The sequence below is a fragment of the Rhipicephalus sanguineus genome, chromosome 2 (genome assembly GCF_013339695.2).
Source record: "Rhipicephalus sanguineus isolate Rsan-2018 chromosome 2, BIME_Rsan_1.4, whole genome shotgun sequence".
Lineage (NCBI taxonomy): Eukaryota > Metazoa > Arthropoda > Arachnida > Ixodida > Ixodidae > Rhipicephalus > Rhipicephalus sanguineus.
The window spans coordinates 29,636,497-29,657,368 of NC_051177.1; the positions used below are offsets into that span (position 1 = coordinate 29,636,497).

General features: G+C 43.8%; 1 protein-coding gene across 1 annotated transcript in view; it reads right to left on the reverse strand.

The window, feature by feature from the left end:
- Window positions 1-3,406: 3,406 nt before the first annotated feature.
- The window catches only part of LOC119382627 (protein arginine N-methyltransferase 9), a 39,647-nt gene continuing 22,181 nt past the window's right edge, over window positions 3,407-20,872 (reverse strand). The window contains exons 7-11 of the mRNA XM_037650412.1: window positions 16,193-16,364; window positions 9,803-9,968; window positions 7,305-7,800; window positions 6,198-6,354; window positions 3,407-3,791 (exon numbers count right to left, since the gene is read on the reverse strand). Coding sequence (XP_037506340.1) covers window positions 3,423-3,791; window positions 6,198-6,354; window positions 7,305-7,800; window positions 9,803-9,968; window positions 16,193-16,364 — 1,360 coding nt within the window. The 3' untranslated portion in view covers window positions 3,407-3,422. The remainder of the gene's footprint in view (window positions 3,792-6,197; window positions 6,355-7,304; window positions 7,801-9,802; window positions 9,969-16,192; window positions 16,365-20,872) is intronic.

Below are 20,872 nucleotides of genomic sequence, written 5' to 3' on the forward strand. Positions count from 1 at the left end.
AACGTAGCTGGAGAGTCTTTTTATTCTTATAATTTCAACCGGCCAGACAGATTGCAGTCGAATATGTTTACCTTTAAAGTAGGATGTATTCTTTCATATGTTGTCATTTTTGTACTGACGATGCCACCCGCATAGGTGGCAAAACATCCATATTTTGTTTATTTTTGTTGCTAAGTAAAGCCAGTGATACAAAACGTTGAATCTGAATTCCCCTGGCTTTTAGAACTTTTTTTTTTCATATATCGTCGAACTCGACTACATCGAACTCGCATAAATCCAATTATCCTTTATATCGAACTATTTTTGATCACGACAATGCTTTAAAGTTAATGCATAGGAAAACTTAAGGCTACATCGAACAAAAACAGCCGGAACACTTGATATATCGAACATCGGCAGCGGAAATGCCCCAGTAAGTTGACTTTTCCTTACGGAAGGGGACTTTCCCGCATGCATTTGGAAGAGTGAGCGGTGTGATTAGGACGCCGCGCGGAGAGACTACCGCTTGCCATCACGTGCTTTTCGCCCCATGATTCGTCGTTGTTGCCAGCCGGCCCGCCTTGCGGGGTCGCCGTTCGCTTCTGCGCTAATTTGTTAAACGCCATAGATGCCGTAAAACAGAAGAACCTGCTATTCTCCGCAAAGCTGGCGTTAAAAATACACTCCAACTTAGGAAAAAAAAAAAAGCTTTATGTCGCCACTGCGTACAGAATCCCAAGAAGCACGTTCAGTGGGATATCGAAAAACAAGGCTAACATAGGGCCCATGCAGAGACGCTTCCGGTGCCCGACGAGTACGCACAGCTGCGTATGAAGATTTTGAGGCGCTATTTACATCAATACCGCATCAAAACCGCCCCTGCTTATAACCCAGGATCTCCAACTGCAAACCGTGGAAAAATACAAAAACCTACCTATTGCAGTGAAAGCGTCTTCGTTACATTATCATGTGGCAATGCCGTGAAGGCAACTTGCGCACCGGAATTTGCATCGCAAATACAATAATTTCATTAGAAGTTGTATATCGAATTATCCGATATATCGAACTAATTTCCATTTCTTTCTTGCGAGTTCGCTATATGCGGGTTCGACTGTCACACACACAAACATGATGTATACAAACACTGCCTGATGTACCTGAAGTCTGCGCTTTAAGGTGATCTTTAAGCTTCACAGTGTAGTCGACGTGTCTGGTAAGCACACATCATGCACACAGTTACTCGACTTGCGCAAAGACGCTGATACGCCTCGTAACAACACTTGGCTCAATGTCACAGTGTGCGACAGCCAGCTCCTTACCTTCTCTTTCACATAACATCGATTCCCACAGTGCGTGGAATCTGACCAAAGTTCTTTACATCTGTTCTTTTTGTGCCATCACTACGAAGGCAGACTTTTCCAAAAATCAACCTCTCATTGGAACTATGATTTAAATTGTGCAGGCACATAAGGTAGGCGCACTGTGACACAGTAGGCAAGAGAGAGAGAATAAACATCTTTATTTTGTTTTCATTTAGGCATCGTCTTTGGGGTGGTCCGCCCATTCCAGGAAACAACGCCTTTACTGAATTGCATAGGTTGTCACCAAGTGTAATTACTAGGCACCGGCGTATATTCGAGTGCTTCGAATATTCGAACGAATATTACAGTATTCGAATTCGTTTGGACACGAACTTGAAATTTCAGATATTTTGAAGTATTCGAAACGAATGAATGTATGCTTTTTATTTATTTTTCCCGCATGCAACCCCCCTGCAAAGGTGGTTTCAGTGCAGCGTGAGACTGCTATGCCGTGAAACCACCTATCCACGGGAAATCCCCACTGCCGTGAAGCCACACTCCAAGGTGCAGATATTTCGTCCACCTCTATTATTAGGATGACTGCCAGTTGGGCATTTTGGTAAAGGTTCACGATGAAACAAGCGCAATATACACGGGGACTTAGAAAGGACACAGGACGGCTATGTAGTGGATTTGTACTTGTAATTACTCACTAATCTACTGACTAATGCACACTGTAAATTATCATATTTTATTGCGATAGCAATTATATGGACAGTCTCGGCTGATTTTTGTCCGTCCCCGTCGCCGTCATTCACCGTATATGTATAAGTATGAATATGTATATATATAAAGGCCCCAAAGAAAAATAATTCAGAAAAATGCTTCCGAGGCGCGGAATCGAACCAGGGACCTCTCGCTCCGCAGTGCGTGGCGCTTACCACTACGCTACGAAACGGGTATCCTCTATGTAGCTAACGATGAGCGTTATTACACACCCTTTACCGCTGGCCAGACTCAGAGACGGCAGGCGCTTATAAGCGTTTCTTCATTACCGGCGAGATGGTGCGATGGAGCGCAACGCACCATTTACTACAGCGTGCTTCTTACTCACAGCGAGATAGGCACTATGTGCGCTCTGGGCGCTGCGTTTTAAAGGTCGTCGCCCCGCTCCTGCGAACGCCGATGCTTCGCTCGCTGCAGCGGCCGCGTTTGCGAAAGGACCGCGCTGTTCAAACAGAAATAAGTAACAACTGTGACAGTACGCGCTCGTCCTGTGTGTACCCGTTCGTTCGTTTCGTGCGTCCTGCTTTATGTTTCAGCAGTGCGCTTCAAGTATCGAGCTGTGACGCATGATAGTTCGCGCTCGTCCTGTGTGCGTTCTTTTCGTGCGTCCTTTGGGCTCGAGAGACGCGCCGGCAATTTCGAGCTGCTTTCCGTTCTTCGCGTTACATTCCAATTTGTTGCTACCGCATTCATTGCTTCGCCGTTGCGGCGAAACTGTGACTTTTTTTCCTTAGTAAATTACATGTAAACAAGTACTTTCTTGACAAGTGGCAGCAGGTGATGCACCTATGAGCACTTGAATTGGGTATGACCTACACAGTCAGGACACACATCGGCATGCTATGCAGCAGCTTCAAGGAAGCCTTTGTTCAGACAGCTAAACCAGTGTCCTTTCTAAATCTCCGTGTATATTGCGCTTGTTTCATCTATTATTAGTTTTTCCTTTTTTAAGCTTAAAAGCGTGTTATATGGGCTTATATGCACTAAGTATAGCAAATCTTAAAACTTAACTTATTTTACCGCTTATAACTTGCACGCCACCGTTATTCAAATCCTGCTACTATTTAAAGTTGCTTCCACTTTGCTTCAAACCAAAAAAGTGACACGAGCTTTGTTCTAATTCTAGAAAATATATTGTGCAAGTAAGTTGGGTCATGACAAAACGGCTAATTTTTCTTTATAGTATGGGATATATACTATTCAAGCTATCGCATACGAAATTATTCGACAAAAGCACTATTCGGTTCGAATTAGCTTCTGACCTCAAATTTACTAGGCGCCGATCCTTTGTAATTACACCAAATCTAATCTACCACAGCGATAAACATAACAGACACATATTTGCCACCAAGACCTTTACTGAAGTACTTTTCCATTTCTTACGTTGTCGAGCCAAATGCTGATACTACTGTCCACACATGAAGTCCCAACCCTTGCCGTAGTCCCCGCAGTCCCGTGGACTGCACTGCTAAACACAACAGCTGCTTGCAGAGATGAGTCTTCATCACTGTAGCTGCTCAAAGTGATTCCACCAAAGCACTCCTGTTCGAACCAATAGCAGCATCCTGATATCCGACCAGTTTGCAGCAAAGGCACGGACCGAACTGCCAAGATTTCGGGCAAGTCAAGTCCAACGTTGGACATGTTGATTTCCAGCAAGGTGAACACATCAGACAGTGGGCGATGTGGAAGTGTTGCAAAGCAGATGTCTTGCTGCATCTGGACCTGGGGGTCATCCAGAAATGAAGGTTAGGAAGAAATGGAAAATGAATCACTAGTAACCAGTTACATTTTTTTTATTAAGTAATGCAGACAGTTATTAATAAGTTTTCAATAACCAGTTGCATATGTTCAGTTACTCTACTGACAAAAAAAAAGCTATGTAGTGGATTTGTACTTGTAATGACTCACCATTCTACTTACTAATGCACACAGTAAATTATCATATTTTTCATTAATAAATTACATGTAAACAGGTACTTTCTTGACAAGTGGCAGCAGGTGATGCACCTAGGAGCACTTGAATTTGGTATGACCTACACAGTCAGGACACACATCGGCATGCTATGCAGTAGCTTCAAGGAAGCCTTTGTTCAGACAGCTAAACCCAAGTGCTCAGTGTATTTGTTTCCTTATGTTAATGCTACACCAGATGTCGGCTGATGATTAGAGATGGCACTGCTATCTATAGCTTCATAGCAATGGCCACATTTGGTTCTAGGAAAAAAAGCAGAGACTATTGTTTCTGCTTTTCATTGGACCTGCTGGAAGCAACTTCCTCAAGCCTCAGTAACTGTAAGGAGCTGCACTCCATAGATGACGCAGGCACGAGTATTGTGCTGCTGAGTAACCACAATCTTGTGTGCAATGCTTTCATACATCACTGTGCTGTCATTGCCTCCGGCGCATGCACTGAGCGTGTTCTCTGCATTGATGCTGGTGTCTTGGGTGTCTTGCATTGGCATAGCCAGAAGGAATGGAGGGAGGGAGGGTTGGGAGTTCTTGCACTAATGTATGTGATGTAATTAAGGACCACAATTGCATTGGCATTATCATGCCATTAAAATTTCAGAATATGGTAAATTTTTCACTGTTCTCATGTTCAGAAAACTGTAGCAGGAAGGTGTACTATAGCTTCCAGAAGTTTAATGCAGTATAGAATCTGTAAAAAGGCTAAGATTAGGCAAAACCTGGGTATGCAGTCCATTGTGTACAGCTCAGCCTCAACCTGTATGTGTATGCATGTATTAAGTGATCCCACTTGCATCTGTAAAAGCTGCGGTCAACTCAAAATTCTGGTTGATACATTCAAAGGTAAACATGTGTTGGTCAGGTTGCTAGGTTTTAAATGATTTTAGAAGTTGATACTCAGATGAATATTAAAGGGGCCCTGCAACACTTTTCCAAGTAGCCATAGAATGGCTTCGCTAAATGAACTTATTGCCTCACGAGTCGAATGCCGCAAAAATTCTTAGAATCCGTCCAGTATGAGCAGAATTATAAAGATTTGTCGCACGGTGTAATTGCTTTCTCTCTTCTCTTGCCCCGACGAAAGCGCTGGAAGCTAAGCAGGGGGGGGGGGATGGCACGAGGGAAGAAGGTACTTCACATGCACCTCCTGACCTTGAGCACGTTTTAGCTTTTGTTTTCTTCGAACACATGCTGTATTTGCGATTGGGGGCGGTCGAGTGGCGGCCTCTCGCGGCGGCCGCAGTAACTACCGAGTGTGCCATATTCAAATCAGCCAATGGCGTGGAAACTGCCTGTGACACTGTAAGCATCATTTTTTGTCGAGAGAAGAGGAAACGCTTTTTAGCTGACTATGCGAATTTATTGTAAATTCTAGGCAGCGTGCTGTGCTATAATGTTTGGCTCGTGTGTTCTCAAGACTTGACAACCGATCAGCAGCATTTTCTGACCATGCTGAAAAAGTGTTGCAGGGCCCCTTTAAATTCATTCAACATTTTGATTCCCAATGCACAGGGACACAGCCAAGAAATGGGTGATGAGAAGCGTGTGTAATGCATGAACAGTAAGAACACTTCAACAGCCCAATGAAGTTATTGACAATGGTGCCACCATTTGTCACTCAGCCATTCTAAATGACAGAAGCAAACTAGGCACATTTTTTTGGGCACATCGCAGTGAGCGCCCACCAAAATTTCGAGTGACACACAGCTGAAAATGACGAGACACATAAAAAATGCTGCAGCTACAAATATGGGTGCCAGCAAAACATATGAAAGAAAGCTGTTGTTTGTGCTCGCACTTGGCCCTGCTTAGCTACTAACTGAGCAGCTTTTCATGGCTCTTAATTTGCGACATAAATCACGGCCAAAGCTAAGCTTATGTTAGTGTTGCACTCCAGAAAGAGAGACCTCGTCCGAATCTTGCTGTTAGTATAAAAAGCTACGAGTGGCATTCGCAATATTTTTCTTGACTAAAAGAAATTAGTACAATCATGAAGGGGTCAACAAATTTATTTTCTCAGCTTAACCTGAAAATTAATTGCCAGAACAGAACAAAGCAGTACAGTTGCTATCCACAGAGTAACCAAATTTCTGGGCCTTTCGAAATGATTTCACTTTTGCATTTTATGTTAGAGCAACAAAAAAAAAGTGATGTACCCACCTGAAAAGCATTGATGGAATCTGAAATTCTGAAGCCAAGGGTACGGCCATCAGATACAAGACGCGACTGTTCTTCCAATGCTTCACTCTCAACTAGTAAAGCACGGAGAGTTACTGAAGAAGGAACCATTGTAACGTCATTCTTAAGGCAGCTCTTCCTGCAAGAAAAAAACGAACCAGTGCAGTTACTCTTCGTTCTTTCTCCTACCATTACTGCACTATACATGGTGTGTGGTGTGGTGTGTTAAATACTATGATAAAAAGAGGTGTCTTAGTTTTCTACATTGCAAAAGACAGGAGGCACAATGATATACTGGAACGATGGGACTGGTACGTGAAAATGAAATGCGCACTAGAATATCACGGAGCTTCAGCGTCATAGTGAGAATTCGAATTCACGAATACAACACAGCCAGATGCACATTCTGCAAACTTATCCTTTGGGCTTTCTTTTTTTTTTTCAGCAAAGTTGATTTAAAGCATCAAGGTTAACTTTTCGTGGCTATAAGTCAAGACAGCATTCAACAAAGCAATGAACAAAATCTTTCCAGAAGCCTAGTGCAGTGTCAAGTAAGTAGGAATACTATTTTGATGCCACGCACAAGATTGTGGGTTCAATTTATGGCTGCCACAACCACTTTCTGAGAGGAGCAGAATTAAAAACTGCTTGCGTATTGAGTTAATAGTTCATGTGAGTATTTCATTATGAAATGGCAAACTCCACAGCCAACCAGCCGATGCATCTAAACCATTTGTACTCCTTGCAGCAGCATTTTTGTTAAGAATTGCATTGTGCAAAGCATGAGGTACATACCCATGTTTTTTCTCAAAGCACAGAATTCAATGTACATCAAGAGGCAAATATTGATCGACGAACTGACTGCTGATTTGGCAAGCTGCTTGAATGAAGCATAACTTGTTAGCGGGTGATACACCAATTTCATGAACTACCGTAGTCATGTGAAATTTAAAGAGATGAGGCAGCAAATGCTCACGGTAGCAAAGCTGCAAATTAATTACAGCTAATGTTGCTGAAATAATAGTCTTTCACTGGTAAAAAAAAGGAAAAAAATATATTTGTTCCAAAAAGAAAGTGTTTTTGACTTACCTTAGAAGTGCGATGTCTTCAAAAACACCCTGCCGCAGAAGCCCAGATGGCTCAAAAACATTCACAATAAACGTATCATACTCCTCCTGTTTCTCACTGTACAGTTCCTCCAGGCTGTCGACCACATTAACAGCAGCTTCCAACTTGTGAGCTTTCACAAAATGGTCAACAAGGTCTTTCGAGTCCAAGTTGTGCACACATGTGAGCCTCCAATTTGGTCGACGCTGCACAAGAAGCAAGCCTAGGATTGGAATGCACGAAATATCCAGTATACTTTGCGAGGAGTGCTCTTCAAGTGTCCCACTCAGTTTTTCGGAAATATGCGCCATTACATGAGCTTGCGAATTAATCGCACGAACAATGGCAGGCTCCAAGCTCAGCACTTCCTTTGGAGGGGCATTGCTTGATGACTGCAAGACGCATTGCATGGTTATGTGGCCCTGGCAGGTCACCTTGAGCTCCACTACTTCGCCACATGACACTTGTGCACTTGGACCTGCAAAAAAAAACAGTAAAAATGCAATGAACATAGTTTTGTGGATGGCTTGAAAACACAAAGATACACCTGAATGAAGATGGGAATTTAAGGGCTTGTTTCTTTGTTTGTGTCAAACAAAAAAAACAAGCCTTTAAACTGCCTTCTTTCATTCATACCGTATTTATTCGAAAATAGGTCGGGCACGAATATAGGTCGACCCCTACTTATAGCGCTCTACGAGAAATAAAAAAAAAATATTCGAAAATAGGTCGACCCATGTTTTTTTTTTTTTTTTAGAAACAGGAAAATTGAAACATAGCACACCTTTATTTACAATTAACTTAGCGCCCTTGTCGCTGCCGGGAGTGTCATGTTCGTCAGATGTGCAAGGAAAGTTGTCGGATTCTTCGCAGGCATCCTCGGCATCCGAAATGACGTCGACTTCGCTGCCATCGATTGCGTTGGAAATGCAGCACTTTTTAAAGCCAGTCACGATAATTTCCGCTGGCAAGTCTTTCCGCGCGTCCTTCACCCACGTCGCAACTTCATTGAGGGAAGCCCTTCTCGCGGCGTCCCGTCGGTGTCATTGCAGCATCCTCCTTCAAGCCACTCTTTGTAACTCTTCGCCACCCGGTCCTTAATGTAGCCGGGACGTCATACCTAGCGGTATGACGACCAGGTCTGTTGGCCTTCTGCAGGGCCTCCTTGACGCCCGGAGCCTCAGTTCTTTTTCAAGAGCGTCATGCCTGCCAGTTGCTGGGCCGCGAAAAGCACGACGCCATCCATTGCACGCGAACAGTCGGTCCCGCTGCTTCCGCCAACCCCTAATCAACTTTTACGTCGAACTCACGCTGAGCGGCACAATTGCTGGAATTCTCGGCAAAAAGTGTCACTTGACGCTTGAAGTCAGCTGTGTAGCTCTACCGACGTGACACCGTCCAACCGCGCATTTGCAAATGCGAACCGTCACGTCAGATCAAACAACAAACAAAGAGTGAGGCCAGAGGTTGTTTGATCTGGCCAGTGCCAGTGCGGCTGCGCGTCGGCAGGCAGCACGGCTAGGGGGCTAGGGGACTTCACGGCCTACCTAGGGAAATCACGGGTTCCAGCGCAAACATGGCGGAGCGGCGGCATTTCGCGGGGGCTTTGAAAAGGCGGTGTGCAGCTATTGCACAAATAACTTTTTTTTTCTTAGTTACTTAGTCGGAAAAGGCGAACGGGTACGGTTTTTATACCAGATTTTATGGTATATAATGTGCGTATGTAGCAGGAACTGCTTGAAGAACAGCAGGCGCGGCAGTTGAACGCCATAGGTGCGGTGCTTTTGGTCGCTTTGATCGCGAATATAGGTCGATAGCTGATTATGGGCAACATTTTTGGGAAAAAAAGGTCGACCTATATTCGAATAAATACGGTATATAGCGAGGTCTCATTCTGGCAGACTTGATGCCTTCATCAGCAGACTTGATGCATACTACTTGATGCCTTCAAGTAGTATGCAAGGGCTTATCAGTCAGCTGCCAGCAGATTGACCAATCACGTGCAACACAATGCCAGCTGGCAAAAAAAGAGAGTTCCACACTCGCTGCCATGGCTACGAGCGGCGCTGAATCAGTCTCCCAGGTTTGCGTGCACAGAAATACCCGATAAAGTGTATGGGAGGATGACCGCCACCATAGCTCAATTGGTAGAGCATCGGGTGCGTTATTCGAAGGTTGCAGGTTCAGTCCCTACCAGAGGCAAGTTGTCTTTTCGTCCACTTTACTTTCTTCACATTTCTATCATAATTACTACAATGCAATTAAAAGTACAAATAATATCCCCTATATCTTCCTTGGCTTCATTGTATGTTGGTTTTCATTAAAGACACACCTGATAAGACAAAAGTGGCATGTTAAATTTGCAACAGTGCGAAAGATTCAGATCTTTACCTTGAGCTAATTTCCTACATAACCAAGCAAGTATATAGGAAGGAATCAAGAACTTGAATCTCAAGAGTTCACCAAGCTCATGAGGTTACCAGTGAATATGGCTTGTTCCCAGCAGCTGTTTGAGTCTGGTCCCGTGTCCAGCCAAGCATCTCCTACTTTGAGCCGAAACCACAAGCAAACAGCATCTACGATGCCAGACTGAGTGCAACAGACTTCCTCTCTCCATCGAATGCCTTTGATGAAGTTTTTAATCTCCTGTAAGGAAAGTAATCATAAAAATGAAAAAAAAGTCACAGTTTCGCTGCAAGGGCGAAGCAATGAATGCGATAGCAAGAAAAGCGGCCCGTGATGGACGCGCTGCTACGCTGCAGAAACAGCAGACAGCGGAAGGGCAAGGTTCTCCCTGCGCAAATATTAGAAGAAGCGAGCGAGCTGGCCGACGACTTTTAAATGCACCCATTGTGCTCCTCGCACCATCTCGCTGGTAATGAAGAAACACTTATAAGCGCCTGCCGTCTCTGAGTCCTGCCAGCGATAAAGGGTGTGTATATAACGCTCGCCGTTAGCTACCTGAAGGATCTGTGCTTTGTGGCGTCGTGGTTAGCGCCACGCGCTGCGGAGCGACAGGTCGCTGGTTCAATTCCGCGCTTCGGAAGCATTTTTCTGAATTATTTTTCTTTGGGACTTTTATATATATATACATACTTATACATATACGGTGCATGACAGCGGCGACAGCGACGGCAAAAACCAGCCGAGACTGTTCATATGATTGCTATCGCAATAACACTGTAAAAAGCCTACCGTAAAATCCCGAGCAAGCGCACCTACCCGAGCAAGCATCCCCCTACCTTTTTCGGGAAATTTCAAATATGCGGCATCTTCTCCCCTTCCATCATTTTCGCTGTTTTATTCACCATTTATATTCACTCGACGAGGGTGAATGAAAACAGCGAATGCATGCATATCCAATAAGGCATTTCATTAGAAGCACTGGTGTGCATTCTCTATTCTTAGCGGCTCTTCCGCCGCCTTCTTGAATTCTGATCAATGACTGAGCAAGGGGCCCCCCCTCCAAACCTTGACGAATTATCCTTCACCGTAGCGCGCATGCTAGCTCGGGATTTTACTGTATATTCACCAAGCTGCCAGCCACATATGATACTCTAACTATAGTATCAACAAACAATGAAGCCAGTTGTATACACAGAATCAGCCCAAGTGGTGAAAAACCTCTGTAAGGCATTGGACAAATCGTCTTATGAACATTGTTGTCCTTCTCATTTGTGTTCCACAGGATACAATCAGTCAGTATTAAATCTTTCTGCAACACCCAACACTCGCACAACTACAAAAAAATTAACTTTATCATGGCTCGACCCACACATTGATAACTCCATGAGTCATATCAGACTTCTTGCACAACCTCCCTCAGTATAAAAAGGTTGCGCTAAGATGGATCTGCGCAGCTACTGCAGCGACATGAGCTGTAAACTGTGTCCCCTGTCCATGGGTTCTCACTAGGCTTGTGCGAATAGTAAATTTTAGGTTCATTTTAGGTTCGAAGTGAATAGTAATTTGGTCGAATAATTTTGAATCTAATTCGAATAGTATATATGACATATTATGAAGAAAAATGAGCATATTTGTCATGACCCGGCTAACTTGCACAATATTTCTTTAAAATTGAAACAAGGCATGTGCAAATGTCATTATTTTTGGTTCAAAGACAAGTGGAAGCAACTTTGAATAGTAGTAGTAGCAGGATTTGAATTTCAGCAGAATGCAAGTGATAACCTGTAAGATACGTTATGCTTTAAAATTTACTATACTTAGAGCATATAAGCTGGTATAACGAGATTTTAAACTTAAAAAATGACGAATTGATGCGAGGCTGATATGTTCATTTAACCTTGAAGTGGGGCTTCGCGGCAGTGCGGTTTTCCCCTGAAAAGGTGTATTTACAGTAAAGCAGCCGTCCACAGCAGTGAAACCACCTTTACAGGCAGTTACATGCGGTTTATATATGTCTATTCGTTCATTCCGAATACTTCGAATACTGTAATATTTGTTTCAATATTCGAATTGTTCAAATATTCGCACAAGCCTAGTTCCCAACAATGTGCAGTCTTTGGCACAACTTGTTTGTCCTTAGCAACGTGATGCTCGGGCTAGTTGGTAATCCATGATTTCTTCTTTAGCACAAGAAACTTCTGAAACAAGAGACGAAAAGGCTGTCCTGGTTGAGCCAGGTGCTCTTTGCAGAAATCTTGCCTAACTTAGAGTTTCGGTGGTTCTGTATTCTCTAACGTAAATATGACCAGATAAATCGAAATGCCAGCCTGCACAAGCCCAGTTACCCTGAAGATTTTGGGTGATATGGGCAAAACTTGATCAAAATTTCAATGCAAACCCGTTGGAACAATGGCACAACAGAGCCATAAAGTGAAGCCGTGTAGTGATGTTTATGATTTAAAGTTGAAGTGCGCCAGCCTCATTGCTGCTGGCACAAAAAAAGGTCCACTATATGCCACATGTACCGCTGAAATGCACAGTTGCAGATTTGGCTTCACTGCAACACAGCAGTCGCATATCACACGCAAGCAGCAGGTCACGAGCTCTCACCCCCCACTATGCCTATTCCATGAACTAATACAGCATCAAAGCATCCCTCCAGCATCAGCGCGTCCTGTAACATGAGTGCATGTTGTGTTGGCCTGCATTGACATTTCATATTGTACAGGGCGGCACAGCCTCATCATTCTTGCTTGTGTGCTGCCGCCTTGGTAGAGTTCAAATGCTCAAAGTTTCAGTTTTCTGTTCTAATCCGCCTTACATACAATGTGATGCTCACATAGGAAGATAGGGAAAACAAAAACATAATCATAAAAGCCATTGTGACAAAAAAGGAAGAAAGAAACAGGAGAGAAAGGAAAGGTAGGGATGTTAACCAGCCTAGAAAAAACTGGTATGCTACCCTACACTGGGGAAAGGCTATGTACTTATGTGGACCTGCAATTTCCTGTCGCTATGGCAACCTGTGCACCGACACCCCCAACAGAGTGCACGCCTGCAAGAAAACTTGGCTGATCAACCATTCCTTTGTTGGACCACTACACAGTCATAAACAGAGATGAATTGATGCACATATTGAAATGTTCAAAACTGGAATTGAGTAAAGGAAGCATCTGATCACATGGCGATAGAGAGGACGTGCTTACTGTAAGGATCAGATGAGCTAATAGTCATGGCAGATTGAAAAAAATCAAGCGCACCGTGCAAGACCATACAGTGTCGGAAATTTAATGACAGAAAAGCAAAGCCCTGTCTTGTCAAGCCTCTATGTAGAGTGATACAGGTGTGACTTTGCTGAGACCGTAGAGAATAAGTTAGTGGTCGTTACTGTACTTCATGCAGCCACGGCTTCTTGTTGTCCATGCGTAGTTTTGAGATGCAATGCATTTGCTTGTCACCATAGACAAAAATAACGGGGGATAGATAGATGTTCATGCTTGCCAGAAAAATGATTGTTGTGCTCTACTGCACACTCAATGGCTTTTAATGGCAGGTGTGTAACTTTCACACTGCTCCATGGCAGAATGGCAAAAGGCAAAGTTAAAAAAGGAGCGTGGTGGCCGCATAGCAGGATGGTTAATACGTGGTGTTGTCACTACCATCCCCCCTCACTGTGACATTAGGTTTCCATCATTACAGCGAGGGGGAGGGAGGGCAGGGTATAATACAGCCTATTGAAAAAATGTCATTTAACTACAAAATACTGTATGCAGCAAACAAGAATCTCTGATTACTTTGAGTAATCCAAACTTGGTCAACAAAACTTACTGCCTGAATCCAATGTTCTTGTGTGTTTGGTAAGTTCGAAAGCTCACTTACCGGTATTTGAAAAACTTTTTGCAGTCCCAATTACTTAAGTTACAAGGTCTTGCTGCTTGCCAAAAGTGACACGACATTCAAGCCAATTCCAATTTGATAATAATCTGTGGGTGCATCTGTAGCTACCACTGGGATAAATTGAAGACAGCAAGCTAAGTATAAACACATAACATGCATCAGCTGTTGCATACAGCAGAGGAAATTGCTGTATAAAATAGATGAGGCTAAAGAAATTTGTCATGCAAGCAACGCAAACATGCAAGTGCAGCACATACTAGCTTGCCTAGCTGTAAACGTGTCAGCAAAGTATAAAGCAGCTTCATGGCATGAAAACGGTAAAAATTTCAAACTGCAGGCCACATGCCCTTCCTTTAACACTTTCGTGACCACACCTATTCCCATCGATAGTATGTTATCGATGACTTCAAGTTCAGGTTTTGGCACTCTCTGAGCGGTTCTGGACAGCTAACGCAATACAAATGGTAACATAACATTTCTTTTATCAGTTTTGTTGGCGAGTTTCTTTTTTCCACCGCGGGGAGATTTTTAAAGCTCGTTCACAGTCGGGTAGGTGAGCGCTCGTTTCAGACTTCGCGTCGACGTTGCTCGCAGGTGCTCCACAGAAACCGCAAATTTCGACGGATTCCGATTAATCTGAGCGGCAATCTCTGGATGATGGTAGCAGCACAGACACGGAGGACGACTTCGATTCGCCAGGCGTACGGACGGCAAAAGTGCGTCAAACCTCCCCGGAACATCAGCAGCTATCCGCCGGTGTGTTTCGTCTTCTCCTCAGGTCGTTTTATCGCTGCCGCACGTCGATGTAAACGTATCCGGTGTGTACTAATAATAACAGCTCTTATCTGCAAGGTGTTAACTTCATTCGGGCGGGAGCATTTGGCGCCGGCTGCAGAAAGAGCGCAGTTCTCTCCGCGAAGACGGCGCGGAGTGGACTTTGACCCAACGCTCCGGTGTGCTATGCGGCGGCGTCTTCGTGTTGTTTTTCACCTCAGAAGTCATGAGAGAGATATGCAACCACACAGATAAGTATGCGTGGATGCATACTTTCGAAAAGCCAACATACAGTGAGAGGGACGGATCCATGGAGGGAGGTTACTGAAGAGATTTTGAGCAAGTTCGTCGCACTCCATGTGTACATGGTAATCGTTGAAGTCCCGCGCTTGCATTGGTGTTGGTATCGACGACACATATTTCCAGGCCTTCGTCGACCGTCAGCGATGCCACGGAAAAGGTTCAAGGCTTCTTGAGTGTCTCTGATCTGAAGAAGACGACCGTCGCATCTCACGAGAAGCTTCACCACGTGTCTTCTCTATTGCAGCACATGAACGATTCTTCTACGCTATTTTTTAACCCCGTCGGAACCTTTCAGTGGATGAGAAAATGGTGAAATGTGAAGGTCGGTATGGTATTCGGCAGTATATAAGGGAGAAAGAGGTCAATTGAGAGTACGATTATGGATTTTTGCAGATTTGAAACAGGCTGCACCGTTCATTTTGAACGAATACACAGGAAACTTGAAAAATACCAAACTGCAAGCTATGCTAGGAAAGTTGAACAGAAAAAAAATTTTTTTTTCTCGAAACATGTGCAGCCAGCCTTTGTTTCACCGCATCGAGAAACTGCATTGCGCGGTGGCATGATAGGCACTAGTGCCTATATTCTTGTATTTATGCAAATAATCTTTGTACTTACAGAGCTTATATTTCCACTATTATTCTACGAGGGCTTTGCGTTCAAAACGTATATTTCGATTTTTTTTAATGTTTACCCTTTGCAGAGTAGCATTGATGTTTTTATGAATCTTTTCTTTTTTGATGCATTTTTCTTTGTTTGATAATTTTTTAATTATATTCGAAATAAATCTGTTGTTTGGAATTAATACTGTTGGAAAGACCAATTCTTCCTCTATCATTTGATACCCTACACTTAGCATCAATTATTTTCTGTGGCAGGAAAAATAAATATTTTCTGGACTAGCCAAAAACAACCGATTTTTCCGCGGTCACGAAAGTGTTAAAGGAAGCTGCACTTCGAGAGAGAGTGCAAGTCATTTGCATGTGTGTTCTATGCCAGAGGCACTTCTTGGAATGTCATTGGCCACAATGTGACGCAGAGTGCTCATATGCCACGAAGAAACATCTAGAAGAAAGGAGGCTGGGCTTGTCACTGAACATGTGACATGGAAGAACAAATGAAAGGTGTGCTGCTGGCAGATACCATTCGAGGCAAAGGGGGAGAGTGTGTTAAACCTGCCCTCCTTACAGAATGGTATGGTAGCAGTCCTCCAATAGTGAACAAATCTGAAAAGTTCTTTTATTATAAAAAACTTAGTGTGTAACTGAAAGGATGTAAGAATGGGCTTGTTGATAGAGATACATGGCCAAACTTGTAGCGCACAAAAAGACACGGACGAAGATAGTGACAACAAGAAAGTGACGTCCTGTTGTCACTTTCTTTGTCCGCGTCTTTTTGTGCGCTACAAGTTTTGCCATGTAACTGAAATTTGCAGTGGTGTCTGGTGAGGGGCCCTTTAAAATTTTTTCCAAAGCCTACCACCAACATACCTTGTGATCGTTGAAATCCACCGAGAACAGACGGAAAGGTTCAGAAAGCCTCTGGAAGCCGTGCTTTATTCGGCCGAGTTTCTCAGAGTCGTATGGTTGTTCGTCATCGCATGCAGCCTTGAGTTCGACATTTTCCAACTTCAAAACACCATCTAGCACCTCTCTGCTAACCCTGGAAAACAAATGCAGAGCTAAAATTTGTTGCATTGTAGCGCTGCCACTGCTGTTATCTGCAGTAGAGTCACTGGTGACATCATCGGTACACAGATGCCAGTGGGATTTATTTATTTATTTATTTATTTATTTATGCAATACTCACAGCGCCATCAGAGGCATTACAGTGAGGGGGTGCACACATTATAAGCGGTTTCATACAACATCACATGTAAACACTAGAAAACAACCACTAGCCACAATAATAAATAAATTACATACACAGCTAGTATGTAGAGAAAGGCAAAATGGGAACTATTAAAAACACTAAGTCAACAAGGAACAAAACGTATCATTTGATATTTCATTAACTACAGCAGCAGGTAATCTATTCCACTCCCATATTGTTTTTGGGAAAAACGACATTCTGGATGTGTTTAACATAAGTTTTTAAGCTCAATGAGATGTTTCCCTGTAGTTTGAAGAAGGTCATCTATCTCGTGCATTTCTTATGTATCCCACAAAATACACAATGCAAACCGCCGTGACAACGCAAATATATTGAGTTGCACAAAGGCACCATTTACTGCTTTTGCAGTTGAACCCACTTATATCGAACCTGAAGAGGGTCACAAAAGAGTCCTATATATATATATACCTCGGTTATACAATCACGGCTCGTATGAATTTCGGGGTGATATGAATTTTTCTCAAGTCAAGGCCCATTAGCCTGCAGTGTAATGGCGTACGGTTGTTGCGAACCGATTTTCACCCAGCGACGTTTGATACGAACGTACGCTACCACGCAGGTTCGAACAAGTACTGCCCGCACTGCTTCGGAAGTACTATACTGCCCGCGATACCGCGGCAATCACATGCGGGCATGCTCGCCGCGCGCGTCGTATTCTCCGAGATTGTGTACGCGAATCTTGGAGGCCCTAATGAGCCTTCATGTGCCTTTCCGTATAAATTACAGACAGTGTCAGCGTCACGACCCCCCCCCCCTTTTATATTTTTTTCTTCAGCACGTCGACGCATGATGCTGTGCTCGAGGCAGCGCCATTGTACTGTGTTTACACGTGCCTGCCACGTCGATGCAAGCCATGTCCTCACAATCAGACATCCTATTAAAGGCGGACGAGGACAGAAAGAGAAAGGGGACAGTCTTGGTGAGGAGCTAGGGCTCGCAACGTCAACATGTACGAATGTTGGGGATGCACACACCTGCCAACTCTCCGATTACGGGAGACTCCCGAATTTTGAGCAAGCCTCCAGATTGTGTGGGCACGGCCGTAAATCTACCAAAAAACAATCCCAACGCCACCATGATCAGAAATTAATAAAAATTAATAACAACAAAGGACAGCAGTTCTAAAATTTTCTGGCCTTCATCTATCGTGTGCAAAGCCCTCCTTAAGTAACTTTCGCTGCAGTACTCTAGTGTCATGCGGAAAAGCGTACTAAGATTTGGAAGGGGCTACTAGCTGTCATGGGTCACAACACATTTGGTTCATTAATTACATGCGCTCGCTCGCGCCTTATACTACTTACGAATAAAAGTATGATTGCTGAGGTCTAAGAACTTTACTGGCAATCATTCAAGGCTGTTCACGACATCGCTGCAGCCCTGAGAAACAATAAATGAAAACGTACACCAGCTTTCTTTTGTCGCACACTAATTTTCCATGTTTTCTGGTGATACGAATTTCGAATGATACGAATACTTTTGGTTACCCCGCGATATTCGTATCACTGAGGTTTTACTGTACGTAATTCGGTATATAATATATCTTACATATGGAAAAGACATTCAAGGGGCTATTCCAACTGCTCAATATACACAATAATTTGTTATATGTGGGTCTGATATACGTGGGTTCGACTAAATCTGCATACATCGCATTTCAGGACTTTGTATAAACCTAGGAGATTCCACCCATAACATATTTCAAACACAGTAAGTGAACCTGCCGAGTCACTAGTAGATGCTGCCATGATAAACACCTAAGCACAATACAGTAGAGCCCTGTTTGCACATTCTGGAAAAATGAACCATCCAATCTTCGGTTTTGACAATTTCAGCCATGTTGATATGGGTGAATATTTCTGATGATATCAGTGGCTTAAACATCCCAAAGCCATCGTCAAAGGCCTTTACAATCAAATTTATATACAGGGTGTCCCAGCTATCACGCAGCACGATTTAAAAAAAGAGGAACGGCGTTACGCGAAGCAAACGTACAGCATATTGCTCCTAGTACAGTGGAGTAGCCACTGCTATTTTTTTTGTCAATGAGGTTTAATTAATTAGTCATAACTATATTTGTAACTCGACAGGTACTCACCTAATTGTCAAAATGTCAATGAGGCATATGTAGGCATGTTCAAAGGACATCTAACTGCGCAATATTTAACAGCGTACTAATTACGTGCTCATTTTTTCCGGCTGATAAAGAAAGCCCGCGAAATATGAAAAATAACACGTGACTACGCTCCCACCCACAAAGGAAACCAGCGCCCTCAAATAAGCTTACTGCAAACAACCGCTTTGCCTGTTGTCCGTTGCGAGAGACAGCGTTCCGCATTTTGGCAAGGGTACAGGTCGGGCGCCAACGATATGCGTGCAATTGCGCTGGGATTCATTCCGTTCGATAGTATGCCGCACTCATCCGTATCTCACGGCCGACTGTTCTCATTGATAACGCGGAAGGTGCTCTGATTACGGCCTGACTCTGTAAAACCAAGCGGTGCGTTTCTTAGGCCAGGGAGTGGCATATGGGGCGACGCGTTTTTTTTTCTTTCTGGATTTTTTTCTTGATACTGTCTACCTCATAGGGAGCCTGTTTGAGGTCGCTGGTTCCCGACGCGCGCAACGGTCTAGTCACGTGTCATTTTTCATATTTCGCGGGCTTTCTTGATGAAGCAGAAAAAATGAGCGCGCGATTAGCACGTTATTGAAAGTAGCGCAGTTAGATGCCATTTCAACATGCCTACATACGCCTCATTGAAATTTTGACAATTAGGTGAGTACTTGTCGAGTTACAAATATAATTATGACTAATTAATTAAACCTCATTAACGAAAAAAATAGCAGTGGCTACTCCAGTGTACTAGGAACAATATTCAATAGGTTTGCTTCGCGTAACGCCGTTCCTCTTTTTTTAAATCGTGCTGCGTGATAGCTGGGACACCCTGTATATCAAACTTTAAGGGTACTGCAAAACACTTTGATGTACAGTTAAAAATCAATATAATGAACTTCAGCATCATGAAATTCACCATGTAATGAAGTACTTAACATTTCATGACTTCATGTCGATAGAGCACTATCTATTTCTAACCTCAATGTGTATAACAAAGAGTGATCATCCCCGATTCCAACATACTGAAGCTTCACTGCTGCCGAAACGAAGGCTGAAGCAATAAATTGAAAATTCTGCAGTTGGCTGTGGTCAAACAGTTGAGTTAAACATGGTTCTTGCCAAACGATTATCCTGTGTGTTTCACAGCACTTGTCCTGCGTGTTTCCTTTCCGTGGCAGTCCGTTTTTTACGCTGTTTATTTCAAGTATGGTTCTTGCAGATGCATTTTTCTAATTGTGTACTGCACAAGAGAGAGCAGCTACCACAGCAAAGCAGCCCCTTTTCCAGCAATGCTTTGGGGGTAGGGGGAACAACCTCCTCACCTCTAGAGTGAGAGACTCGGAGCATACCCATGCGACATGGTGTTTTGAGCCAACAAGCTGTGGCCAGCCGGAAAAGGTGAAGAAGACAAAGACGAGGAGCCCAAGCCAGTCGGGGACCATTCGTTTGTGTCTGATATTCGTGTCTTGCTGTTCCGTTGTTCTTACCCTAGCACATGAAAAACTGGTGGAGGAGCTGGGTAATCTATGCACCGCACCCCTCCAAGTAGCAAACACTCAAGCCCCATACTGGTGGTTATGCCTATGCACCGCGCCAGCAGAAGGATCCGAGGGCAAGCCTCCGAGTTTGGACTGCTCCCAGACAACATGGCAGCTTTGAGCATCCCAACTGGCGCCAACCCAACCAGCATGGAAGGCACAATTCAAATTCAATGTACTCTGTTCAATCCACGAATGTCGAATCCCTTTCACGGACGGTTGGCTCATTCACTATGAGCTTGGTGCCGTGCACAAGTGGGACGATGCAGACAAACTAGGGCATGTCTCTTTCAGTCTCAATAATGGCGCACGTGTTTGGTACAAGAACCGTGCAGGTATTTTTATATCATGGGAAGACTTCAAGCGCCATCTTCTCGAGATTTATGCTAGCCCTGACTGTCGGGAGTGAGCTAAGCATGATCACCAGTTCCGCCTACAAATGCCGTACAAAGGCGTCACACTGTATGTGGAGGACATGACGCGTCTTTTCCAATGAGTCGACCCCACCTTGTTGGAAGAGAAGAAGGTGCATTACCTGATGCGTGGGCTGAAAGAGCAGCTGTTTGGTGGTCTTGTGCGCAGTCCACACAAGACTGTGTCAGAGTTTCTGAAGCCGTAGCCATTAA